The sequence below is a fragment of the Bos taurus genome, chromosome 19 (genome assembly GCF_002263795.3).
Source record: "Bos taurus isolate L1 Dominette 01449 registration number 42190680 breed Hereford chromosome 19, ARS-UCD2.0, whole genome shotgun sequence".
NCBI classification, from domain to species: Eukaryota; Metazoa; Chordata; class Mammalia; order Artiodactyla; family Bovidae; genus Bos; species Bos taurus.
In genome coordinates this window covers 14,585,956-14,613,662 of record NC_037346.1, presented here as the reverse complement: position 1 = coordinate 14,613,662, position 27,707 = coordinate 14,585,956, and the positions used below count along the sequence as shown (strand labels likewise).

Here is a 27,707-nt window from a genome sequence, read left to right as displayed (position 1 = left end):
AGAGGCCCCTGTCATCCTGCGGCCACACAGGGTTCTCCATCTGGCCTGGAGGGTGAGTGGGTGAAGGACATTTTGCTTTTTGAAGAGAGCGGCAGGCCCCCTCTCCCCATCTGGACTATACACACGCACAGCTCACTGGGCCCGGCTAGGAAAAAGAACATGGTTGCCCCCTCCCCAGCATCCATGACCACCTGCTCTCACTGGACACTGGTCCAAGGAAGCTGCTCCCCTGCTCACTCGCTGGGAGCACCTCTTTATTCCAACAACCCCCCCCCCAAAAAAAAACAGGGCCCAGCAGGTCTGCATTGGTCTCCTTGTTCTGGGTCCTGACTCTCCTGAGGTTTGAGACTCTGGTACCCAAACCATACAAGCAAGCTTCCTGCAGGCAGGGCCTCTGATTAAATAAGACATAGTTCTCTAGGGACCAAGTCAGGAGGTCCTGAGGGGAAGGAACAGTCTGGGAAAGTGTCCCAACTTCTCTGCTGAGTTTGGCAGCCTTCCTGGTTGTCCAGTGCTGTGGCCTCGGGGACAGGAACTGCACCTTTGGGGCAGAGACAAAATCCCCAAGGCCTGGGGAGGAATGAGTCCCTGGGGAAAGGGCCATGGGGTCTGGGACCCTTTTTAGCTTCTCGTTGAGTTGATCCCACAATGGTCAATGTCTCGGGACTTCCCTGGTGGTCCAGTGGTTAAGACTCCGCGCTTCCCCTGCAGGGGGAAAGGGGTTTGAGGCCTGGTTGGGAAATGAGATCCCGAATGCAATGTCTTGACAGCACAAACACATCCTCCAGGGAACAAATGCAGACTACCTTTCTTGCCTGGGCTTCTGCGGGGAGGCTCAGAGGTTTGTCTGCCCTTGGGGCAGGGGACACACATTGGCCATGAAGGCGCTCGCTAAGAGGTGGGAGGCGTCTTTAGAACAGGGCGCCCCCCGAGTTGGCATGCCAGCAGCCCATCCAGGGCAGCTCTGTGGCCCAGCGGCCCGAGGTGGTTGTCTGGAGTTTGGCCTGGTCGAGGCGCCAGTAGCGGTCGTCTCTGAAGAAGATGATGGAGCCGTCCGGCCTGGGCAGGGCGCCACTGACCTCCTCGGGGACACCGCCCCAGTCCCGCAGGCCTCGGGGGTAGTAGGGCTCCACCTGCAGCCCTTCTCGGGCCAGCACATAGTAGCGAGTGCCTTTGAAGAGGACGAGGCGGCGCAGAGGAGGGAAGAAGAAGGCAGCATCGGGGTGGCGGGGCAGGCCCCCCGCCCGGCACAGCTGTGGGGAGCCCCACACCGGCTTGGGGCCCCGGAACCTCCAGCATCGACTCCCTGTGGGATGTGGGAAGAGCCAGGGTGAGTTGGTTGCTCTCGCCCTCTGGCTCTATACCCCACCCCTGTCCCCCCACACCCCTACTCCCCATCAAGTTGGAGCCCCAGGTGGTTAGTATTCATGATAACCAAAACGGATCAGTTATAAACCGCAGAGGAGGAACTGCTGTGGCCTCAACTTCCAGCAGGTGTCAGCAGAGGGCGGGGAGCGCTGAAGGCTCCTCCCCACCCCTGGCAGGAAGCACGCCCCTCCCAGGTGAGTAATGGCTTCCCCGCAAGGCCAAGGGCTTTCTCCAATGCCATTACTACCAACAGTTCTGTGAGGGTGGGGATTTTTGTTTCGATCACTGCTGTATCCCAACACCTCCAACCCAGTGTGCAGAAGGCACTCAGCATTGGTTGAATCAATGAATAAACTCTATTTTCTCATGTCATATACTGCACATTCCTCAGACATTATGTCCTTTTAATCCTCCTTTCCCAACAAGGCTGAGGGATTCTCTTCCCCATTCAACAAATTCAAGCTCCAAGAGTGGTGTTGGAGAAGACTCTTGAGAGTCCCTTGGACTGCAAGGAGATCCATCCAGTCCATCCTAAAGGAAATCAGTCCTGAATATTCACTGGAAGGACTGATGCTGAAACTGAAGCTCCAATATTTTGGCGACCTGATGCGAGGAGCTGACTCACTGGAAAAGACCCTGATGCTGGGAAATATTGAGGGCAGGAGGAGAAGGGGATGACAGAGGAGGAGATGGTTGGATGGCATCACTGACTCAATGGACATGAGTTTGAGCAAACTCTGGGGGATAGTGTAGGACAGGGAGGCCCTGTGGACTGCAGTCCATGGGGTCACAAACAGTTGGACATGACTTGGCGACTGAACAACAATGAGTTGTGACAGGCCCAGCCTCACACAGCTAGGTTTCTAAAGAAGATTCATTCTTCTGCTGTATTGCAGAGCTCAGAGCTGTCCTCTGCCTCCCTCGTCTCTGAAACGCTTTCACCCTCTCTCTTGGGACAACCTTGGCACATGTGCCTCCCAATCCATCACTAGAGGAATCTCTTGGGAGAGTTTCTGGGGCCGCTGGTTCAAACTGCAAGCGAGACTCCTTTGACACTCTTTTGACCTTGGGTAGATTCCTCCCCCGCTAGTACTTAATTTTCTCCTCTGCCCAGGGCTGGTACCTTTGAAGAAGTAGAAGTCTCCATCCTCCAATGATACGGCGGCAGCCTCGATGTGGGGGGGCAGCCCCGCCCACCTTTCCCGCAGTGGGCGGGGCTCTGAGACGTTGCCGTCAGCTGTCACCTCCCAGAACTGGTTCCCTTGAAAAACGTACAGGCGCTGTTGTCCGTCTGCCCGGAGCCAAGAGAGAGTTGAGGAATGACCGTCAGCCTCCTGCCTTCCTTCCAGGGCAGGTGCTTCCCTAGAGCCCAGCTTCCCAAACTGATGAGAAGGGACCCAGCAGAGAGGATGCCGTGTACACAGCTGGGACAGAAGGGAAAGTGCAGGAGGGAGCAGGGTTTTGCTTGGCTTGGGCTTGCTACCCTGAGGAATGCTTGTGACTTGGGATTTCTGGATTTTATAATTGCCACCCTCCAACCTTGTACTTCAGTTCCAGAGACCCCTGGAGATGCTGGGCGGAGGAAAGAAGAAAGCGAGGCACCGGTGGGACCATCTTACCTACAGTGACGGCATCGAAGGAAGAATGGCAATATTTAGGACCTCGGGTTTCTGGACGCCTTCCCTGGAGTCTGAGGGGGTCCCAGGCCTCAAAGTCAGTGAACAGCTTTCCCGGCAGCTGGATGGCCACTGAGCCCCCCTGGGGCTTCCCTTGGTAGGGGGAGGAGGAGGAGCGCAGCAGGAAAGAACACACACTGGTTGGGGGGAGGTGTTGAGAGCTCAAGACCTCCCCCTTGGTTCATTTCATTATCTGACAGGGGCAGGGAAGGAGAGCAGGGGTGGGTGCTGCGGGTTAAGAGTTATCCTTGGTTGTTGGTGTTAACTATAGCACCAAACTCATAAGTCCTCTTTCCTACCCCACAGTCTGTGAAAGGGTAAAATTGGAGTGGGGAAACAAACAAGGGCTTGGAACTAAGAAGGGCAGAGGGTCCTCTTAGTCCTGGACAATGCAGATAGCAGGAGCACAGAGTTCGGGGGCCCGGGCTGTGATGATGACGGCAGTGATCATTACATCACTGCACTTCACTTGTGAGAAGGAGGCAGAGTCCAGCAAGCTTAGAATTTGGCCTTAGTTCCTGAATCCTGGTCTGCACCTTCCTAGCTGTGTGACCTTGGACAAGTTATTTAACCTTTCTGAGCCCCATTCTCTTCACTTGTGGATAAAAAGATTCTTACTTCTTGGGTGTTGTTAAGTGCCTGGCCCATGGTAGGCACTCATAAGATATCAGCTGCTATTATTATGTTTGTGTAGATATCTTGGGCTACAAAGCATGTTCATAGGCACTAAAACAAACAGCCCTGTGGGGGGGGGGAGGGTAAGCAGGGCCTAAATTACTCCCCCCTCCTTTTTTTTTTTTAAGGTAAAATTGAGGATTTTAACAGAGGAAATGCTTTGCCCATGAGCAACTGCTAGTCTGATATGAAACGGAGACTTGATCCCAGGGATCCTGGCCCTGTCCACCGCCCCCACGTACTCAGGGACGCAGCCCCCCAGGCCGAGGCAGGCCTTGGGTCCAGATAAGTCGCCGGGCAACAGCACGGGTCAGTTCATTCTGGGGAAGACCTTGTCTAAGTCCCCCGCCAGGCAGAGACCCAGGCTCAGGGGCGAGGGGCCGGGAGTTGGGTGGGAAGAGTGGGCATCAACGTCGTGGAGGCGAAAGTTTCGAAATGAGCCACTGGAGCTGGGAGCAAGAATAATGGGGGCGCGGGGGGAGGGTGTTGGTGGAGGCGTATGAGAGTTACTGCGCGGCCGGGGGTTGGGCAGGAACAGACAATTGGCACGCAGAGGAGAGCTGTGCCCAGAAATGGGTCGGGATGCTAGAGACCAGGCATAGGGAAGCAGCAGAGCGGGAGATGAGGTTTTTCTTTGAGGCGAGCCTGAAGCTGCAGATCGGAAAGGACCAGTGATGGGGAAGCCAGTTTCCTGCGCTTAGGAGGGGGGAATCCTATTTGAAGAGCCGGCGTCCGAGCCTTGGGGGTCCCGGGAGGGTGGGGGGTGGGGCGCAGGGGGCGGGTAAGGGCGCAGGGGCGTGCGCGCCGGAGGGTCTCACCATACAGGCTCTGCACGGCCAGCACGTCGTCCCAGCTGAGCAGCGCGTCGCGGCCCAGCCTCTTGTAGTAGGGCGCCATAAGTGCGCGCGGCGCGGCCGAGTGGGTCAGGCCGAGAGTGTGGCCGATCTCGTGCGCCAGCACCACAAACAGGTTGCGGCCGCGCCGGCGGCTCAGGGACCAGCGCTCGTCTCGGTCGAAGTGCGCTTCCCCACGGCGGGGCAGGAAGGCGTGCGCCAGGGCGCCTCCTGCAGGCGGCGCGGAGGGTCAGGGGCAGCCCGCGCCTCCGACCCCCCGCCCCCCCACCACCCCGCGCAAACGCCGTTGGCGTGGGTGTGGCGGCTTTTCTGATGGGTGATTTCCCTCCTAATTGAGTCTGGCAGAGGCGGAAGTGTGGAGCAACGAACAGATGACTAGGCTGTGGGTCTGGACGCCTCGGAGGCAGCGTGGTGTGCAAAGAGCATGGGGCCAAACTGCCTGGCTTGCAGTCCTGGTTTTAACCACTTATCCTAGCTGCCGTGACCTGGGCAGATAGCTTAAGGCCTTTGTGTCTTAGCTTTTAGATTCGAGAAATGAGAATGTTGACTAAGAGAGTCGAGCCTCGCGGGGCTGTTCTGAAGATTAAAAAGGCATCTGTGCACAGCCCATAGGGCTTCCTAGGTGGTGCTAAAGTACCCGCCTGCCAATGCGGGAGACATAAAAGACGGGTTGATTTCTGGGCGGGGAAGATCCCCTGGAGAAGGGCACGGCAACCCACTCCAGTATTCTTGCCTGGAGAATCCCCATGGACAGAGGAGCCTGGAGGGCTACAGTCCATGGGGTCGCAGAGTCAGACACGACTGAGCACACCACACGGCGCATGCGTATGTCACATGTAGTACTTAGACCCTGCTGTGGGTAATAACTACTGCTTATTTTCGAAGAGATCTAGGATTAGGGATCAGTGGTTACCCCAGAAGGGGGCATAATGAGACTTCTGGGGTATTGGTATTGTTGTTTCTTCATCTGGGTGCTGGGTGTGTTTATGGGGAGGTGTTAGTTCAGTTCAGTTGCTCAGTTGTGTCTGACTCTTTGAGACCCCATGAATCGCAGCAGGCCAGGCCTCCCTGTCCATCACCAACTCCGGAGTTCACTCAGACTCACGTCCATCGAGTCAGTGATGCCATCCAGCCATCTCATCCTCTGTCGTCCCCTTTTCCTCCTGCCCCCAATCCCTCCCAGCATCAGAGTCTTTTCCAATGAGTCAACTCTTCGCATGAGGCGGTCAAAGTACTGGAGTTTCAGCTTTAGCATCATTCCTTCCAAAGAAATCCCAGGGCTGATGTCCTTCAGAATGGACTGGTTGGATCTCCTTGCAGGCTTCTTTATTAAGAAGTATATAAAAGGGAATTCCCTGGCAGTCCAGTGGTTAGGATTTGACTCCTGTCAGGTAACTAAGAGTCTGCATGCCTCCGAGTGCAGCCAAAAAAAAAAATACTTGCATTCATTTATTCTTACCTTCCCTCTGCCAGGGCCTTCTGTGGGTCTCTGCTTCCCTGCTTGTAATAGGCATGAGCAGAGGGAGATGGGCTGGATCAGTCATTCTCAAGCTTATAACAGGGTCCAGAGGCAGTTTTGTAGTTTCTAGAGCCCTACCCCCTCAGAATTCACTTTCCCCAAGGGTCAGCAAACAGCACTGCAATGCTGCTGGCTTAGAAGCCCATTGAAAGTCCTTCTGACATGGCCTTCTTGGAACCCAGGCCAGCAGGGACTTCCAACAATGAGTTAAGGGAGGACTCCCAGCAGGCTTCCCAACAAAAGTTGGGACGTTGCCATTAGAAGGAGCCTCCTGGGGCATGGAGAGACGGCCTTGAGGGGGAATGTGTGTGTGCGCGTGATTCTTTGTGACCCTATGGACTGTAGCCCGCCAGGCTCCTCTGTCCACGGGATTCTCCAGGCAAGAATACTGGAGTGGGTTGCCATGCTCTCCTCCAGGGAATCTTCCTGGCCAGGGATCAAACCCGTCTCTTATGTCTCCTGGATTGGCAGGTGGGTTCTTTACCTCTAGTGCCAACTGGTAAGCCAACATAGGAGGAATACTTGCTTCTAATTTTGAACATGCCTCAAGTTGTTCTGAGCCATGTAAGCCCTTACTGTGCAACCCTCACTGTAATCCTGGAAGACAGATGGGCGGGTTTCAAAGGGAGAAGACATAAATTCAAATGAACACCAGTTTCAAATCAGAGAACTGACTCCCAGTCCAGTGCTGTCTTAGTAACCAGACTCCACCTGGGTACAGCTATCAGCGTCTCATGGCGATATTGTGGGTGAAGGGAGTTATGTGCAAACACATGTGAGTGGTACACGTGGATTCTTGTAAAGCCTGGATTTCTCCTAGTCCTACCCTGAGTCCCAGGAGCAGGGCTTGGAAGTGGGTTTTGCTCAGAGTGGGCTTGATGGAAAGTAGGAGGGTGCAGGGGAGGTGGGGGCCCAAGTTCCCAGGCCACACAAGGGCTTAAGTCCCGAAGGGGTCTAATGAGGTCTCCTTGCCTCCCTAGCCGAGAGGAGATACACAGATAACTTGTATTCAGGTCATGAAGGCCAGTGCTGGGCAGACTGGAATGAGGGCAGTTTACATTATAACTAAAGAGCAGTAAGCCTTTAGTTTTGGGGCCAAGCAGAAGAGTCTGGGCTATGAATATGTGAAGCGGTTGGCATGGAGAGGATAGAATATCCCTTGTCCTGCATCAGTGACTGTACAGTGGGTGGTGGGACAGTAGGGGTGCAGCTGTGGTGGCCTCCAGGTGTTTTTAGAGCCTTGGTCTGAGGGAACATCCATTCCTGGGGAACCAGAGACGCACCAGCCTGACAAGAGGCAGGGTATGGAGGACAGGACCCCAAGAGGTTCTCCCAGTAGAGATAATACTCCTTAGAATCTGCAAAACACTTTCCATGCAGAACCTCATGTGACCAACCCGTCAGCCATGTGGCGCCTAAGAAAGTAGGGACCACTGTTCCCATTCTACAGGTGGGAAGACTGAGGGTTCTCTGGAGGGAGCTGCAGCCTGGCCAAACCTGAAGGAAGAGCGAACCCTCCACTGCCTTCTCTCCAGACTGCCTCTCCTAGTTGGGGGTTTCCCTCCTGCCCTGTAGGACAGAGGCTCAGTGTCAGCACCTGGGCCATCGAAGGCGTTGCTCAGCCCGTCGTTGTGGTCTCCTTGGAAGAAGGCGAGGCGGATGTCAGCGGGGCCTGTGGCTGGGGCCTCCCAGAACTCCAGCGCCGAGACGTTGCTCCACAGCTGGAAGGCGGCACGCACGGCCCCCCGTACTGCGGGCTCAGGCAGGTGCTGGGGCCAGTTCAGCAGGCGGTAGGAGAGATGCCGTTTGTACCACTTGTTGCCTGCCACCCAGAGAGGCTGCGTCAGTCACAGCTGCTGCAGGGCCTGGGGCTGGCCCCGTGGGCCCTTTGGATGGGGAGATGGGCCCTCCTCCGGGAAGTCCCTGAAGTGGTGAAGGAGACACAGCCTTGGCCCCAGGAAGCCTCCCATTGGTGGAGACACTGTGCTCAGATTGACAAGGCGACCCTTATCCTGCACAGTCCCTAGTCCAGTGGCTTGGCCTGGGGAGGTCCCCGTGTGATGGGGGATGTGGAGCCTCGACTCAGGAAGGGTCCCCAACCCCAAGGACTCTCGAGTCTGGGGTCATCTTCCCCAGCGTCTGGACTAAGCTTGAAAACCGACTGTGCCTCTTGCTGGTAGCAGATCCCAGCCCCTCCTTATTGTGGGGGCGGAGGAATGGGGGCCATAGGGGCCACAACCGCGACTCCCCTCTCCCCCTCCTCTTCCCCACCCCTCTCACTCTCCTGCTGTCTCCCCTTTCCCGTGCCCCCAGGCCTGGCGCTGACAAGAGACCACAAGGCCCATTTATTTGAGGTCCTTCTCTGACCCCCGGCCCTCCCCCTCACTTCCTCAGGGACTCTGCAGAGCTCTGAGGTGAAAACAAATAAGAACAAAGGGTGTGTTTTGTCACTGACAAAGACAAATTTTTCCATTTCCATTCAGCGAAGAGTTCCTATTCCTTTGCCCCAAACTGCAGTTCCTCCCCGAGGCCGGAGACTCTGGCCTCTTGCTTGTGTCCCCAGTCAACCAAGTCCCTCTGCAGCTCATCGGGCACCCAGGACCAGGGTGCTCAGAAGGTCCAGCTCCCAGAATTTTTCATGGGCTATTTCTGAGCCCTGCAAGCTCCGAGACTGAAATTGTGACTCCCAAGTGGAAGACTCACGGCTCAAAGGCAGGACTCCTGGGAGTGCAAGAGAATCGAATCACGTTGTCTTACTCACGTTGTCTTTTGGGTCTCAGTGTCCCCCATTAGTGGTAAAGAACCTGCCTGCCAATGCAGGAGACACAAGAGATGAGGATTTGATCCCTAGGTCGGGAAGATCCCCTGGAGGAGGGCACAGCAACCCACTCCAATACTCTTGCCTGGAGAATCCCATGGACAGAGGGCCCTGGAGGGCTATAGTCGCAAAGAGTCAGACACAACTGAAGCGACTTAGCACTCACACCTGTCCCAAATGGACCAGACTTCCTGGAGCATGGGTGACGAGTGGGCAGGGCAGGCCTGACTGTGTTGGAGGACAGCCCCCTCTCTCCTTGGAGGGGGGACCAGGTGAAGGTGCAGACCTCCTGTCCTTTTGTCCTGGGGCTGTCCTTGCTTGAACCAGGTAGAAGGCGTGAAGTCATGGGTGTTTGGCCATCTCCTTATCCATCTCTCTTCTCTGTTTTGCAGAGACTGAGACCAGGAGGAAGGGACTCAGAATGAGTGAGTAGGGACTTCCCTGTTCATCCAGGAATCAAGACTCTGCCCTCCCCACCCAGGGGGCACGGGTTTGATTCCGGGTTGGGGAACTAAGATCCTGAATGTGGCACGGCATGGCCAAAAAGACAACAAACAAAAACAGAAAAAAATAAAGATAAAACCTCTTAAGAAAAAAAAAAAAAATGAGTGACTAGTGGAGCTTGGCCCTGAGCCCAGGCCCGGACACTGATAAGCAGGCACACTGGCTAAGACTCAAGGCTTACAAATTTGCCTAAACATCGCTTCTTTGCATCACAGCAGGGGCCCTGCAAGAGCTGAAATTCTCCTGAATTCTCTGGAGAGCAGAAGAGCTGAACGCCCTTTCCCTCCTCTCCACCCCTCCACGCCCCACGGGGCGGGGGGAGGGACTGTCCCTTCTCCCACCCCGGAGCCAAGCTCCATGCAAGGCAAGGCTGCCTCCTGGGCCTGTAGGGCCTGGCAGCCACCCAACCTTTCCCAGCCAGTGAGCAACCCTCAGGGAGGGAAGAGGGAAGGATCTAAGGAAGGGAGGGGGCCCAGGAGGGCAGAGGAAGGCCTGGAGTCCAGAGGCGCTGCCTGAGGCTTCACTCTATGCCAGGAACGCTTCTCTTTGACAAGTTCTCACTGGGCACCGGACAGGCTGGTGTTGGGCTCCTCCCTACCCTGCTATGCATGAGCCGCTCTCATACTCTCCCCTGCCACCTTCAAGCTTCTAGAAAAGTATGAGGCAGCTCCTCCTGCCTTTTTTCAGCGACGGGAGCCCCTCACTCCTTGGGCAAGAAATGGGGAGGCTAGGGAGGGCAAACAGAAATGGGAATTGAGAGAAGATGACCAATTGTGCTGAGGAGCGGAGCTGGGTGAGGGGCAGGGGAGCAAGGAGCCACTGGGCCAGCAGCCTGAGCCTTTATCCCCCGTCTTCTTCTAGGTGTGTGTCCTCTGAGCAGGCTGGCCACTTTGGATCCCCATCCCAAACTCCTGGCCAGGCAGGCTGGTTTCCATGGTGACCCTCAGGCCACCAGCTGCACCTGGCATCGCACCCCCTACACTTTTGCCCCAAAATCCAAAAAGAAGGAGGGAGGGAAAAAGAGATGGGGAAGGGCAGAGAGCTAGACTCCTTGCTTGGGAGGACCTTGAAGTTCTGATTCCCAACAGGAAACTGACATTATGGAGAGAACATGGGTTAGCATCCCAGTGCCTCTGCTTACAACCTCGAATATCACATTATTTGAATCTTTCCAAGCCTAAGTTTCTTTACTTGCAAAGTGGTGTTGATAAGATTCACCTCCTGGTAAAAGTGAAATAGCAAATGGAAAAGCAACACGAAGCTGCCTGGCATGTGGCGGGTGCTCAGCCAGTATCCCCGCTCCTTCCTTTTATACCCCAGATACATCCCCCGGGGCCCTCACCTGCATCAGCTCTGGGAGGTTTCAGGAGCATTGAAAATCAGGCCTGTAGGCACAGAGGGGACTGGGTGCTTGGAATGAGGTTGCTGGACTCAGCAAAATGAAAATATGGAACATCTAGATCCATGTGAACTTTGGATAAACAGCAAATACTTTTTTTTTTAGTATAAGTATGTGAAAACAAAACAATTACTTGTTCATCTGAAATTCAAATTTAAATGGGCATCCTGTGTTTTATCTGGCAACCGTGGAGCCCAACTTCATCAGTACAGCATTCATCCACCTCATGGAAAGTCACTGGCCTAGAAACCCACATCATTTTTTATGCACCTACCCATGTTCTGGGGTTTTTCACATCTGGTGATCACTTAATCCTCCCAATGACAAGAAGGCTTGGCTACTGTGTGGCCCTGGGAGAGTTGCCCAAGCTCTTGGTTCCTCATTTTCCCCATCTGTAAACTGAGGGTGATAAGGGGACCCATCTCATACAGTTGTTATTGAATAAAATGAGTTAATCCATGTAGATCCATCCTTGGCACATCATCAAGGCTCCGTAGCCCACCAGGCTCCTCTCTCCATGGAATTCTCCAGGCAAGAATACTGGAGTAGGTTGCCATCTCCTTCTCCAGGGTGACTTCCCAACCCAGGGATCCAACCCGGGTCTCTTGTATTACAGACAGATTCTCTACTGTCTGAGCCACCAGGGAAGCCCATTAATTATTACATTTTCTTTCCTAAGGCATAGGAAGCGCTCATTGCCTGCCGTGCTCACAGCTCCATTCTAGGGAACGTCTTCCCACCGAGGAGGTAAAGGAAGTCAAGTTGCTGTGGTTTTTGCTGTGAACCAGAGGGAAATTCTCTGTCTAGTCTGGCCACTGCTGTCTGGACAGAGGGGGACAGTGTCAGGCAATGAGATGGGGAAGGAGATGCCTTAGCACAGATTGATGTTCAAAAGGAATGCTCCAGGACTTTTTATGATAGCTAAGACATGGAAGCAACCTAAATGTCCATCGACAGAGGAATGGATAAAGAAGATGTGGTACATATATACGATGGACTATTATTCAGCCATTAATAAAAATGAAATGTCATTTGCAGCAACATGGGTGAACCTAGAGACTGTCATACTGAGTGAAGTGAGTCAGACAGAGAAGGGGAACTATCGTATGGCATCCCTTATATGTAGATCTAAAAAGAAATGATTCAAATGAACTTACAAACCAGATAGAGACTCACAGACATAGACAACAAACTTATGGTTGCTTCGGAGAAAGATGGGGGGAGAAGATAGGGAGTTTGGGATGGACATGGATACACTGGGGCTTCCCTTGTGGCTCAGCTGGTAAAGAATCTGCCAGCAATGAGGGAGACCTGGGTTCGATCCCTGGGTTGGGAAGATCCCCTTGGGAAGGTAAAAGCTATCCACTCCAGTATTCTGGCCTAGAGAATTAATCCATGGGGTCGCAAAGAGTCGGACACGGCTGAGAGACTTTCACTTTCTTTCATGGACACACTGCTGTATTTAAAATGGATAACCAACAAGGATGTACTGTATAGCAAAGGCAACTCTGCTTAGTGTTATGTGGCAGCCTGGGTGGGAGGGGAGTTTGGGGGAGAATGGATACATGTATATGTACATCTGAGTCCCTTTGCATGTATGGCGGAGTCCCTTCTCTGTTCACCTGAAACCATCACAACATTGTTAATCGGCTATACTCCAATACAAGATAGAAAGTTAAAAAAAAAAGAATGCTTCAAATTGGATAGTGATAAATGGACTCCATCAGTTCCTCGCTTGGGGCAAGAGAAGATGAGATGCTTGCCTGGAGGCAGCATCCCTGTGCTCAGGTGTCCTGAGTGCCCAGGAGGCATCGCTTCAATTCTCTGGGACACCAGCTCTAGCCTGGGCGTGTCGCTATTGAGACTGTCTGGGGCCCCATTTTCCACTGTATTCTCACAACAAGTCCCTTCCCCTTGGCAGTCAGGGCCTCTCCTTCACAGATGTTTCAGGTGAGGAAACAGAGCCAAGTGACACAGCCTAGGTCACACAGCTAAACTCAGAGCCCGAGATCCATCCCGGGATGTTGCTCCAGCTCACACTGCTCCTCCATTCTGCCTCATCCTTCCCCTCTGCTGTCCAGAAGCAGGGGGGTTTGCAGAACATGCTGACTCTGAGGACGTCTTGACCACAGAGTCCAGACCCCCCACCGCTCCTCTGTTCTACCAGGAATGCGTTCGGGCAGTACTGGGCACCCAGAGGGGCCGCACATGTGGACACAGTGGCAGCGGATTGGCAAACACCTGGAAACACCCATCCTCCGACAGCTGAGGGGAACGGCCCACAATTTCCTTACAAATCAGCTAAGAAATAAAAAGAAAAACCAGCATGCCTTCTGTTCTGTTCCTAATGGGTATTGTCAGCCAAAGTCATTCATGCAAATTAAAAGAGGCAATGGCCCTAAGTGCTCATAGTAAAATTAATAATAGATGAGAACCTGACTGAGCAACCTCATCTTGTTAGAAATCTTGAAAACTGCAAAAAACTGATCAGAGAAAATGAGACTTAGTACAGACAAGATGTTAAAACTACACACTGTCCAACTTGTTATTGACGAAGAATTGACAAGAACCATATCTTCTTCATAAATCTTAGATCTGTAACATCTGATCCTGGAAGACTAGATTTGGACAAAGAAGGAGAAAGTGGAGGAGGAAAAAGAAGGGGAGAAAAATCCCAAAACTACACAAAGAGAAGTACAATCGCAGAAACTGTGACGTGAAAATGAGTAAAATAGGCAAATTCGAAGAGTCAGGAAGGAGGTTGATCAGTGTTGCCAACAGCTGGGGGGCAGGGGGATGTTACAGACTGTTTCCTTGTTGGGATGGGGTTTCTTCTTGAGATGATGGGAATGTTCTGAAATGAGATTGTGATGATGGTTGCACAATACTGTGAATATACTAAAAATCACTGAATTTTTCATTTTAAGTGGGTAAATTGTATGGTATGTGAATTGTATTTCCATAACTCTGTAAAAAAGATAAAAGTACCACAGCCAACATAAAACTGATCGATGAATCACATCTTTGTTGAACAATTCTTATGAAAAAAGAATCGATTCGGATGAAAACAACTTTAGTCAAATATAAAAGGAAATGGCGATGGTTTAACTGCCATACATAGCAAATTGATGAAGGAATCAAGTGGGCTTGATGCAGTTTGCTCTGGAAAATACTGCACAATGAAAGTTCATCAATGTAGGCATCATTCTGGTTTAAATGTCTGTGTTCACAAACATGAGCTTTGGGTTGAGAGGTCCCAGTTGTCCTCCCTAAGGAAGAGAGGTTATTGACAGAGCCTGGTCTGAGGTTGAGAAGTGCTTTTCTGGCTACCGGGGAATTCCAACCCACCCAGATTTTAACAGTACTCACCTTGCCTTGCAAAGCGTTTCTTACGCCTCATTTTGGCCCAGCGTCCAGCAAAGAGGGCGCTGACTCTCTCGGTCCAAGGCATCTGGCTGTCAGTATCTGCCACCCCGCAACGGGGCCGCGTCATCTGATGCAGGGTGGGGGGGTCCAGCACCCCGCTGATGGGCAGCTGGGACACCCACTGGAACTCCCTGTTAGGAGGAATTGAGATAAAGGACCACAGCAGGAGGCTGGCTGGTGCAGGGGAAGGCAGGGAGCTTCCGTGGAGATAGAAGGCGGTGGGACACAGGGGAGGGAGCCATGAGCACGACCTCCTGGGCACAGGTGGGAGACCAGCCTTCTAGGAGGAAAGCAGAGGTGACCGAAGCTTTGCATCACCAAGTCCTCCACATCCCTCTGCCTTACCTGATGGCGTTACTGAACTGTGTGGAGGAAGGTCTACTGGGGCCCTGGTCACTGAGATATCCATACTTCTCCAGGAATGCCTAGGGGAGAGACGAACATCAGCTTTCCCCACAACGTAGCATCCTTTCCCCTTCCTGAGTCTCCCAGGGTCCATGGCACAGACTTCACGTCTAGGCTCATCCTATTCCCAACCAGATCTATCAGCTATAGGAGAAAGAATCCTGGCATCAGAGTCAGAACCTGGACTCAGTTCCTGGCCACCACTGATGAGCTGGATATAGTTCTTTTTCCAATTAATTTATTAAAACAATTTATTGTTTATTTGGCGGCACTGGGTGTCCATTGCAACACGCAGGATCTTTAGTTGCCGCATATGAACCCTTAGTTTCAGCATGTGGGATCTAGTTCCCTGACCAGGGTTCAAACCCAGGCCCCCTGCACTGGAGCACAGAGTCTTACCCACTGGACCACCAGGGATGTCTGTGGATATAGTTCTTGGAGGCCAGTGGAGAGAAGTGTGTGACTCACTGCCCATACCTATCACCAGTCCAGCCCCTCAGGTGAATGAGGCACTGGGCTTCCTATTTGCCCTTCTCATGGAATAAAGTCCCATCAATGGATTAAAAACAAAATGCCACCTCAGCTCCTGAATTCTTATATAGACACATCGACTCTTCATTTTATCCCTCTTTGCTATGTTACCTATCCAGAAACAATTTTCTGTCTTGTTATCTTTGCTGTATTTCTTAACTCAGATCAACTCCAGTCATAGCTGATGCTTCAAGGAAAAGATACAAGTTGGGAACAAAATCACACTAAGTAAGCAGCCCCTAAACCTTTGCAGGTATCCCACCTCCTTTTTGTGGATTTCATTACCTCGATCTCCAGCAACCTCTTCATCCTCTTCTCAATACAGCCCTGTTCCATAAGGAACCCTCGTTCTAGACAAACTCTTTCCAAGTCCATTTTATTGTTTTTCTGTGCTAACTTATTGGTATTTCAGCACTACCGTTTCCCTCTTTCTCTTTGCATGTTGGTGGTGGTTTAGTCACTAAATCGTGTCTGAGTGACCCCATGGACTGCAGCCCGCCAGGCTCCTCTGTCCATGGGATTTCCCAGGCAAGAATACCAGAGTGGGTTGCCATTCCTTTCTCCAGTCTCTTTGCATAAGTACACTGTTTGGGGTTGCACCTTGGATTAAAGGAGCTCTAGGGGCTTAATGTGGAAGACTATGGCTTAAACTAGTGTGGCATTATAGAATAACCGCTGGGCTTAAAATCAAGAATCTGTTCCCCACCATGAGTCTGCTGGGTGGCCAAGGACCTCTCTGAGCTTCCATTTCTTCACCCACAGTGTGAGAACAGAAATAACCCCACCGGATTCTCAGAAGGATTAAATACAGTACTGTCCATCTAGCATCTGGTATATAGTGAACATGCAATACACAGTTGATCTGCCTGATCGACCTTAGTGGGGAAATCAACAAGAGACTTGTGGAAAGCAACCCCTCTACGAGACAGGAAGTGCTGTGAACAGGGCAGTTGTGCCTCTGTTAATCAGGCCCTCCATCTCAGACTTGCCTCACTCCAGCCAGGTGCCTGGTTCTCTTCCATGCCTCTTCCCTCTCCCTTGGGCAGGGTGGAAAGAGTGGCTTTCTGCAGGAAGCCAGGGAGGAATTAATGTTTCCTTAGAAGTGGTTTTGCTGAGTGAGTGACCTGGGAGAGACTGAGTCACAGGCCAACAGGGTGGCACTTCCTGTGTTCCTCCCCCCAAACCCACCCAGCCCTTATCAGGGAGTTGGCTCTGGTTCTGGAACTATGAAGCCTTGGACAGAGCGGGAGGAGAGAGGGGAAGTGGACTAGCGGCGTCTCCTGTTTCCTGGCTGGGCTGCCAGCGCCTGGTACTTCTGGCAGGCAAGGTGGGTGGAGGGCAGGATGGGGCTGGAGGCTTTTTCAGGGGTCTCTCAAAGGGGAAGTCCTGGGCTGCCTGCTCTTTGGGAATCTGTGGGTTTCAAGGCAGAGCTGAATTTCCAGCAGGCAGAGCACACAAGTATCCAGGACACCAGCCAAGAGACACCGAAAGAATGAGTAAAAGAAATGTTAAGAATCTGACACTTTATATTTCCATAAAAGCACCGAAATGTTATAATGGGGATTATCAGGATTTCAGAACTCCATTATAGTTATTCTATGTTTAGTATTCATGCATGCTCAGTCGCTTCAGTCGTGTCCCACTCCTCGCAACCCCATGGACCGCAGCCCGCCGGGCTCCTCTGTCTGTGGGATTCTCCAGGCAAGACTGCTGGAGTGGGTTGCCATTGCCTCCTCCAGGGGTGTTCAATATGCACATATTTTAAAATATTTTAGTTACAGGCAGGGGTCCCTTAATACTGAGTGTCCTCAAGTTCTGTCAAGTGGAGGGAGCCCCACATCTCAGGGTGAGGAGGAGGCAGGGCTGAGATGCTCTCTGCTCCTGCAGGTCTCCCTCACCCCCTTCTGTGTGCCCCTTTTGCCCTGCCTCAGTTTTCCTCCTGCAAAGCTGAGAGAAACTCCCCTCTCTGCCTGGGAGAAAGAGTAGGGGAGCAGGGCCAGAGGGGCTTCCCAGCTGGCACTAAAGAACCCGCCTGCCAATGCAGGAGACATAAGAGAAGCAGCTTCCATCCCTGGCTCGGAAAGATGCCCTGGAGGAAGGCATGGCAACCCCCTCCAGTATTCCTGCCTGGAGAATCTCATGGACAGAGGAGCCTGGCGGGCTACAGTCCATGGGGTCACAAAGAGTCAGACACAACTGAAGCGACTTAGCATGCACTCACGCAGGTGACAGCGTGGCCAAGAGACACCCGGAGAAAACGTAGGCTTGGGGGGCTGTGCTGTGTGCTCTCAGGGGCGCCCTGAGCTGCACCTGAGATCACCCCATCCCCCTTCACGGAGGCCATGCCCCGGGGCTCCTCTCTGCCTCGCGGTTCACGCATCGGGTTTTCTCTCTGCCCTGTCCTCCCCCCGTCATGTCCCCCATGGAGCCCAGGGCTGGAGCTGCACGAAGAGGAAGCTGGAGGGCTGTGTGCCTCCATGATTCACCCTCTCAGGTCTCAAAGTTTGTGCCAGCCTGCCTCACCCACTCACTCAGGGCTGGGGCCGCTTTCCTGGGGAGTCGCCTCCGTAAAGCCCTGGGAGTGGCTGTGGTGTCTGAGAAAGAGGAAAATGGTTCTCCCCGGACCCAGAAAGCCGAGAGGGATCAGAATTCCAGGGGTTCGAGTCCTTCATCTGTCCTGACTTGTCCTGGGAGGGTGTGTAGAGCCCAGCCCACCCAGTGCCTGAAGGAAGGGGAAGTTCTGGCCATTTCTGAGCAGGGCAAGACTAGCGGTGAGGTGTAGCAAATGAATCCCAGAGCTCTGAGTCATGAGCCGGGCAAGGCAAGGGCCCTGGACTGAGCACTTGAACTTTATTCTTGGTGCTGTGGAGAACTGTGTGTCCCTAAGCAAGTCCTGTGCCTCTCTGGTCTCAGTTTCCTCTTCTATAAAACGAGGGGGTTGTAAGACCTCCCTGGTGGTCCAGTGGCTAAGACTCCATGCTCCCAAAGCAGGGGGCCTGGGTTGGATCCCTGGTCAGGAAACTAGATCCCACATGATGCAACGAAGACCCAGTGCAGCCAAATAAATAAATATTAAAAGAAATAAAGTGAGGGGATTTGATTACAGCTAAGATCTACGCCAGTTCCTTCTATTATTGTAGTCTTGCTTCTGCAACTCATTAGCTGTGTGAACTATCCGACAGAATTACTTAACCTTCCTGTGCCCCAAAATATAAAATGGGGTTAGGAATACTGCCTTATGTTTTTCACAGGAGCATTGTGAAAATCCAGTAAGAGGAAGCTTTGGGAAGGTTTTATGATAGTTGCATCATTAAAAATGTTATTTTCCCCATTACAGACACAGAACTTTATTGCTGGAAGGGACCTTTGGTAGATGAGTTGAAGAAGGACCAGCTCGCAGTCTCATGCCCACAGAGTGGCCGGGACATCTTCCATATCAAAGAATTGCAAGGACTTCTCTGGTGGCCCACTGGTTAAGAATCTGGCTGACAATGCAGGGAACACTGGTTTGATCCCTGGTCAGGGAACAAAGATCCCACATGTCACGGAGCAACTAAGCCTGTGAGCCACAACTACTGAGCCCGAATACCACAACTAGAGAAAAGTCTGTGCACCGCAACGAAAGACCATGCATGCTGCAACGAAGATCCCATGTGCGGCAACTAAGACCCGATACAGCCAAAGAAAGAAATAATTTAAAAAAGAACTGCAGCAGCAAATATGAAACAACTTGGAAAATTGCAAAATGGCAAGCTCATGAAGAAACCACATTGCTTTACCTATGATCTTCTCCTTCTCATATTATGCTTCCTCTTGATTTTAATCTTGCTATAGGGACTCTGTGTGATTGTTGCTTGTCATCCAATACATCTGCAGCCCTATTAGCTAAGTCAAGATGCTGGGGGTGATAGCTGACATTCTGTCTTGGCCTGCATGCTAAGGCGCTTCAGTCGTGTCTGAGTCATGTCTGACTGTTTGTGACCTTACAGACTGTAGACTGCCAGGCTCCTCTGTCCATGGGATTCTCCAGGCAAGAATACTGCAGGGGGTCGCCATGCCCCGCTCCAGCGGATCTTCCCAACCCAAGGATCAAACCTGTGTCTCTTATGTCTCCTGCACCAGCAGGTGGGTTCTTTACCACTAGAGCCATCTGGGAAGCCCAAACCCTCTCTTGGCACGTCCCATGAAGAAACATATTTTCTGGTCATCAGGAGCACAGGGAGCCCTTGCCTATTGCAAAGTTTTCAGGGCATCTCACTTTCCTTGAGCGTCACAATTACCTTACAAGAACATAGGCAGGACAGGTATTGTTACTCCCATTCTAAAGATGAGAAAAGTTTCAAGGGAGTACAGTGTCTCATATGCTGTGTTGTGCTTAGTCATTCAGTCGTCTCTGACTCTTTGAAACCCCTGGACTATAGGCCCTCCAGGCTCCTCTGTCCTTGGGGATTCTCCAGGCAAGAATACTGGAGTGGCTTGCCGTGCCCTCCTCCAGGGGATCTTCCCAACCCAGGGACTGAACTCAGGTCTCCCGCATTGCAGGCAGATTCTTTACCAGCTGAGCCACCAGAGAAGTCCACAGGGTCTCATACTTGAATCCAAATTCTTGAAAACCTATCCCAGGAAGTCTTATTTCACATTTAAACAAGTGACTCAGATGCCTTAAAACTGAAGGATCAGCCTGCTCTGGCCCCTTGGAGATGGCCCTCAGATTAAAAAAGGTAACACTAGGGGCATTTCTAGCTTGATTCCTTCTGTCTCCTCTGCAAGCAGGAGCAGAGGGAAGAGGCTGCTTAGGCAGGGAACTCTGGCTTTCAAGAAAGAGGCTGGGATGACATCTCCCATGACATCCAAAGGGGCCATCTGACAAGCCACAGGGATTCTACAGCGCTCAAGTATGTTCTTCACAAAGACAAACATCTGCTTCCAGAATTCAGTGCTTTTGCTTTGACTTCTGGAACCTACTGAAGGCCTCAGGGCAGTGGGACCAGCTGGGCCCCTTTCCTTTATTTTGGGTGAAGACCTCCCCTTCTCTTCTGACTCCCTTCCTCTACTCCCCCTTTCCCTTGTCTCTGGTTCAGTATTCACAGAGTTCTGTCTGGGTGTAACCTAGATACCTCTTACCGTAATCCCCATGCTTTCTTTCACTTTCCATCCTCAAGGAAGTTGGAAAACATTAGCTGCCCACTCTCCAGCCAGATCCCATCTTGTACTTTTTTCTAATGTCAAATAACCAGACTGTACGGAGCAGCCATGGTCCTCACTGGATGTGGGGTTAAGTTTAAGGCATAAAATAATGTCCCAACTTGGGGACTTCCCTGGTGTCCAGTGGCTAAGACTTCACACTCCCAGTGCACAGGGCCTGGGTTCGATCCCTGGACAAGGAATTAAGATCCCGAATGCTGCAACTAAGACCTGGCACAGCCAAATAAATATAAAAATATTAAAACAAAGAACGCACTAACGAAGGTTGTGTTTAGGGAGAGTTGTCCAATAGTCTCTCTCTTCTGTGTCCCTGCTTCCACCATCCAGCTGTCACTAGATGTCTTGTTTTTTTCAGACTCCAACTGCTTTTCCATCAACTCTTGGTCCTCTGAGACCCTTGAGAGCCTCTTATGCACCCTGTGAGTCACAGAGCGGAGCTCTTGGGAACGGCTTCCACACCCGGGCTTCTGGGTTTCTGACTCACATGAAGTCAGGCAAATGGCTCTAGGGTATGAGAAACAGATACTGCATCTGGGGGCGGATATTCCACAGAAGCTCTAAAGTCTCCCCAGAGAGACAAATTACCCAGCTCCCTGTTGCACCCGTGCATGGGAGTAGCTACACAGATATGGAAGGCAGGTCCTGGACACACTGCCTGGTTGTTCTAAAGAAAGTCCAAGCAATGCATGGTAGACAGACAGATCCCTTGGGACAGTCTGTGCTGCCCGAGAACAGGACAGGGCCTGGCTGGGAATGGGAGGGGGGCCGGGGTGGTGATGTCATTCATTAACTCTCCGTCTGGCAACTCAGCAATGGAGGCGCTTCCTACTTGAGCAGCCCTGGTTTTCCTAAGCGGGCAACAATGACCTCGTTCACAATGCAGCTTTGTAAGCAGTCAGACCTCTCCCAGGCAAAGCCCACTCCGGAAAACCCTTGATTTTATGTCTTTGTGTGCACACAGGGGACACACAGAGCCATGCATGCAGGGCACAAGAATATACACAGGGATTCCCTGGTGGTCCAGTGGTTAAGAATCTGCCTGCCAGTGCAGCGGACACGGGTTCCATCCCTGGCCAAGGATGAACCCACCTGCTGCGGGGCAACTAAGACTGTGCCCACAAACACTGAAGCCTGGATGCCCTAGAGCCTGTGTTCTAGAACAAGAGAAGCCACTACAATGAGTGGCTCTCACACTGCAAATAGAGAGCAGCCCCCAATCACCTAAACTAGAGAAAGCCCACATGCAGCAAGGAAGACCCGGTGCAGGCAAAAATTTTCAAATTAAAAAAAAAAAATGCACACAGAGACATCCAGATGGATAGACATGGCCATAGGAATATGAAACATGCGCACATGTACACGCAGAGGCACAGGAATACCAAAGGTAAAGAAGGTTAGTGCTGGAGAGAAGCTTAAAAGTCACTTAAGAAATTTAACTCCTTCGTTTTACAGAAAAGGAATCTGCAGAGTGGAGAAGGGAAGCGACAAGCTTAAGATCACACAGCATGTTTCCGCCGTGCCTCTCCTTCCATCTCCAGAACTCTGACCTTTGCCTATGAGCTCAGCAGGACTGCTGGGCTTTGTCTGGGAACTGGCTCCCTGCACTGTGGTCAGGGAACTGAACCTCTGCAGAGAGCTGGGGTGATCAGGAGGCTCACTTTGTGGGGGTTCCTGTCTGTGAATGGTTGTATTTCCCTAAATGATCACAACGCCTCCCATTCCCATGCTCTCCTTTCAATGTGACTACAACACCCCTCCCACCAACTGCGGGATTTCAGTTTCCTCCCCTCCACCCGGGGCTTGGGGCTCCAGTCAGCGGAGCAGAGCAGAAGTGATGCTATGGGAACTTCCCTGGTAGTCCAGTGGATAAGACCGCAGGCTCCCAACACAGGGGGCCTGGGGTTCAGTCCCCAGTGAGAGAACTAAGATCCCATATACTGAAACAAAGCCCGTGTGCCACAACTTCTGAGCCTGGGTGCCCTAGTGCACCACAACTAGAGAAGCCCATACACTGCAACACAGAGCTTGCACGCTGCAAGGAAGACCCAGCGCAGCCAAAATAAATGATAAAGTCTTTAAAAAAAAAGAAGTGATGCCACGAAACTTCTTAGTCTAGGTCACAAAGACATACACCTTCTGCTTCTCTTACTCTTCTCTCTCTCTCAACACTCAACCTGGAGACCCCACTGCCGTGTCTGGAGGTAGCCCAAACTAGCCCACAAGCAGAGACCACGTGGATAGGCCCACACGGAGAGAACTGAGGCCCCCGGCTGATAGCAAGCAGCAACTGCCAGACAGGTGAGTAAGCAGCCTTCAGATGGTTCCATCTCCAGACACTGCAGAGCACAGACAAGCTGCCCTGATGGGCCTTGTTTGAAATTCTAACCCACAGTAGCTAGGAACACAATAAATGGTTCTTTTACTTCACTGAAATTTGAAGTAATCTGTAACGTAGCTATAGCAATACCATCTCTTAGGAATTATAGCCTTGTTGTCAAATGTTGAAAATAGTTGCCTTACATATTTTGTCCTGTGTTACTGCTCTAGGAGAACTAGTCACCAAACCAGGACTTTAATTTGAGGCTCTGTTTCCCTGGTGGCTCAGATGGTAAAGAATCTGCTTGCAGGGCAGGAGATCTGGGTTTGATTCCTGGGTCAGGAATATCCCCTGGAGAAGGGAACGGCAACCCACTCTTGCCTGGATAGAGGAGCCTAGTATACAGAAGCCCGGCAGGCTATGGTCCAGGGGGTCACAACTTTCTAAGATAACACCAACAAGAACAACATTGAGAACAATTTTCTTTGATAAACTGTTTTCTACATACTAGGCACTGTGCTGAGCCTAGAACGCATTTCACATACATTATCTCATGAAACCACACCAAAGTCTTATGCAATAGGCATTACTAACCCCATTATACAGAAAAGAAAACCGAGGCTTAATAGAGGTTAAATAATTTACCTGAGGTTTTTTGTACATAGGTCTGTCTGACACTGAAGCCCATGCAATTGATCATATACAGAAACACATACAGACGTACCAACACGACGCACTTTGCATATATATTTATGCATATATGGACCACACCTATTGTACATTTCCGGAGTTCTTAATGCTTTTAAAAATATCTCTTGTTCTCAGAGGTAACAAAAAAAATCTCCTCCCTTCAATTATGTTAAATAGATGGAAAGAGACTCAGTCTGCTAGATATTAGGTTTCCCAAGCACACTCCAAGATGAAATTCTCTCCATCTGGGGCCACCACAGGCTTGGGCGGCAGTGATACGGTCTCTGTTCTCCTGCCAAGGATTGCCCGGGACCTGGACTTGGGAGGAGGTGGGGTGGGACTCTTAACAAGACTTGGCTTGGTCCACGGAAGCCTTCTCCTGGGGCCAGAAGGACTCTGCACTTGATGTTGTAAGACACTAAAGTCAGAGAAATAAAGTGATTCTCGAATGTGCAAAAGCAGAGAGCACAGAGCAAGAGACCAGTGCTTAGAAGGGGAGGGAATGAAGGAGTTGGAGAGAGGACCCTCGTGGATGCGGGGCCATTTCCAAATATTTCAGAGCAGTGATAGGAGCCGGCTGGTGGAAGGCAGAGCGGTTCGGAGGTGGCCCTCCTCATTCTGCAGGGTTCTTATGTTTGGAGATTCTCCCTCTTCTAGGGGAGGGGAGTAGGGATACTGAGAAGCTTCCATCTGCCAGTTTCCAGGCAGGAATGATGCTATTAGAGGAGTAAGAGTCTCAAGGCAGAGTGCTGGGCTCAGTCATTTAAAACTAACTTGGATCCCTACTCCTTAAAAATAGCAGACTTCATTCAGTTCTAATCCAGGGAAGAGATAAAAACACATACAGAGATGCTTCTATGGGGAAGAAAGAAATGAAACTGGTCTATATTATTACAATCACCTTTATCTAGACGATAGACGCCCCAAATTTATCTCTACCTCCACTTCACAAAAAGTTCCCCTTGTCCCACCCACACCAAGCAGTTGAGTCCAAGGGAGGAAAAATGAGATGGGAAATCTTTAAGGGTCACTTCCACCTCCCCACCCACCTTTCTCAAGTTCAGTCCTGAAGCATTGTTTAAAGCTCCTTAGAAACAACTCAAGAGTTTGCTACTCTTGGGGCTTCCCTGGCGGCTCAGGGGTAAAGAATCTGCCTGCCAAGGCAGGAGACATGGGTTCCATCACTGATCCAGGAAGATCCCTCATGCATGGGAGCAACTAAAGCCCCTGTGGCACAACTACTGAGCCTGAGCTCTAGCGCCTGGGAACCGAGCAACTACTGGAGCCCTCTGCACCCCTCCGCTCTCTAGCTCCTGTGCTCAGCAACAGGAGAAGCCAAGGCAATGAGGAGAAGCCGGCACACGACAACTAGAGAAAAGCCCGGCTCAGCAAGGAAAACCCAGGGAAAGAAGACCCAGCCAAAAACAAACAAATAAAAAATTATTGTTATTATTTTTAAAAAGAATATGCTACTTTGGGGAATTCTGCCGTGGTCCAGTGTTAGGACTCCATGCTTTCACTGTCAAGGGCTGAGGTTCAACCTTTAGTTGAGGAACTTAGATCCCACATGCCGGGCAAAGAAAAAAAAGAGAGTGTGCTCCTCTTACCCATTTTAGAGATGGGAAACTAGTTCTGAGCTTGGGCGCTCACCTGTCTCAGCTGGTGAGCGGCAGCACCAGCTCAGGGAGCCAGAGCTTTGCCCCGTTTCGGGGCCAGCCAGCGGTACCCTCTCCCCACCAATCCGGGAGTCTCAGGAGCGTCTGACTCGGGAGGGCTCTGGGCGTCGGATGAATGAACTGCTAAGTCTCCCCAGCCTAGGCAGTGAGGGACAGTGGCTGCGCCCCAAACTAGGGTGTGGGAGTCCCCTCTCCCTCAGTTTTTGCCTGTCTATCCCATTTTATCGCTGACCCCTTCCCCGTGTCCTGGGAACCCAGTGCGGATCCGCGTGTCCGTGTGGTTCCAGCCCCGGCTTGCGGGCTCAGGATGGGGTGGGAGGGAAGAGAATGCTGCTCTTCGCGTGCAGGTGTGAAAGGTGAGGAGGACAAGGGAGGGTCACGCCGACGGTCAGCGCAGATGGGGCGGCTGGGTGGCCTGACTGCAAAGTTAGGGCCGGTCCCCAGCGCGCGGACCCTCTCCGCCCGGCTCTCACCGCGTACCTCCGCCTCCCGGCGCAGCTCCGGGCCTACGCGCTGGGCGTCCAGGCCGCCCCACAGCAGCAGCGGCAGGACGCGGAGCAGCAGGCCGACCCGCGCGGCCATGTAGCCGCCGCCCCTGCGCGAGGCACCGGGCACGCGGCGTGGGGCCGCCGGCCGTCGGTCCGCCGCGCCCGGGCCCCCGCGGACGCTCCAGCGCTGCGCCGGCCCAGCGCCGAGGGGAAGGTCGCAGGGGCTCGCCTGTGTCCCGTCTCCGAGCGCCGGGAGGTTCCTCCGCAGCGCTTCGTCGCGAGCCGGCTTCGAGGTCGTCCAGCCCTGCAGTGCCTGCCCACGGATCCGAGGGCTCAGGACCTGGAGGCGAGGGAGCGGGGGGGGAAGGGGGCGGGACCCCGGCACTCAGGCTCCACCCACCCGGCTCGCCTGGAACGCGCTGTTGAGTTAACAGGCGCCTCTTCCGCAGGCGGCTTGGCCTCGCCCCGCGCGGATCCGGATCTCTCTGCGGAGGGCAGGGGAGGAAACGTCTTCTCCTGGCGGTTGTGGCTACCTAAGACTTCGAGGAAGAGGGATTCTGGCCTACTCGAGGGTCATCGATTGTTTCAACTGGGCCGACGGGGACGGAGGCCCTGGAGTATGAGAGAAGGAGCCCTGGGCTGGGATCAGTTCGGTTCAGTCGCTCAGTCGTGTCCGACTCTTTGTGACCCCGTGGACTGCAGCACCCCAGGCCTCCCTGTCCATCACCAACTCCGGAGTTTAAGACTTGAATTTGAGCTCCAGATGGGAATCCTGCCTCAGCCACCACCAGCTCGCTGTGTGGTCTTGGGCAAGTCACTCGCCCTCTCTGAATATATTTTTTTTCTCACCAGTAAATGAAGATAATAAGAATAGCGACGTCATGTGATAATAAGGAGCATTTAATGAGAGGACAATGCCTGTAGATAACGGAGCAGCGTACCTGGCATCATGAAGTCCACGTTTTATAAATGGGAGGCTGCAGCTTACGACTTTGTGACTGCAGAGGTCCGTTTTCTCCTTAGTAAGATGAGAGTGAAAGATATTTAGTTTGCAAAGTCGCCTGAAGATCGAGAAAATGTGTAAAGTGCCTTGCTGAATATATCCCACACAATCTCAGTAAGGGTTGAGAAATGATTTACATGAAAAGTTTAGTCAAACTCGTAGTAAGCCAAAGTAAACTGGTTTTATTATCTGCCTTAGTGACTGCGGACAGGTTACTATCTCTCTTCCAGGTTCAGTTTGCTAACCTGTAAACTCCAGTACTTTGGCCACCTCATGGGAAGAGTTGACTCATTGGAAAAGACTGATGCTGGGAGGGATTGGGGGCAGGAGGAGAAGGGGACGACAGAGGATGAGATGGTTGGATGGCATCACCGACTCGATGGACTTGAGTCTGAGTGAACTCCGGGAGTTGGTGATGGACAGGGAGGCCTGGTGTGCTGTGATTCATGGGGTCGCAACGAGTCGGACATGACTGAGCGACTGAACTGAACTGAACTGAACTGAAAAGAAAAAAGTCTAGTCAAAGCTATGGTTTTTCCAGTAGTCATGTATGGATGTGAGAGTTGAACCATAAAGAAGGCTGAGGGCAGAAGAATTAATGCGTTTGAACTGTGGTGTTGGAAAAGACTCTTGGGAGTCCTTTGGACTGCAAGGAGATCAAACCAGTCAATCCTAAAGGAAATCAGTCCTGAATATTCATTGGAAGGACTGAAGCTCCAATACTTTGGCCACCTGATGCGAAGAACTGACTCACTGGAAAAGATCCTGATGCTGGGAAAGATTGAAGGCAGGAGGAGAAGGAGACGACAGAGGATGAGATGGTTGGATGGCATCACTGACTGGATGGACATGATTTTGAGCAAGCCCCGGGAGTTGGTGAAGGACAGGGAAGCCTGGCCTGTTGCAGCCCATGGGGTCGCAAAGAGTCAGACATGACTGAGCGACTGAACTGAACTGAAAAAGCAAATGGCACAATTATACCACTGGAGGGTTGATGTGGGGTTTAGATGAGTTAATGTGTGTAAAGGTAATTTGGAATCTCTTAAGATCTAAGCAAATGTAACTCAAGTGTTCTTATCCTAAGGTTTAGGGACTCAGCACACAAGATATTTTTGTATCGTTTAGAAAGAGGTGGTGGGGTGGGAAGGGGTGG

The 27,707-nt window shown here is 52.0% G+C and overlaps 1 protein-coding gene across 2 annotated transcripts; it reads right to left on the bottom strand.

The window, feature by feature from the left end:
* Positions 1-205: 205 nt before the first annotated feature.
* Positions 206-25,868, bottom strand: MMP28 (matrix metallopeptidase 28). 2 transcript variants are annotated; one of them, XM_024980643.2, is made up of 8 exons: positions 25,544-25,868; positions 14,585-14,664; positions 14,183-14,370; positions 7,690-7,914; positions 4,538-4,783; positions 2,988-3,137; positions 2,492-2,659; positions 206-1,306 (listed from the first exon to the last, which is right to left on the bottom strand). In XM_024980643.2, the coding sequence occupies exons 1-8, from the start codon at positions 25,643-25,645 to the stop codon at positions 912-914; spliced, it is 1,554 nt and encodes a 517-aa protein (XP_024836411.1). In that variant the 5' UTR covers positions 25,646-25,868; the 3' UTR covers positions 206-911. The 2 variants fall into 2 exon arrangements, with proteins under 2 accessions (XP_024836411.1, XP_059734402.1); XM_059878419.1 differs by lacking the exon at positions 206-1,306 and adding an exon at positions 1,702-2,010.
* Positions 25,869-27,707: the final 1,839 nt, after the last annotated feature.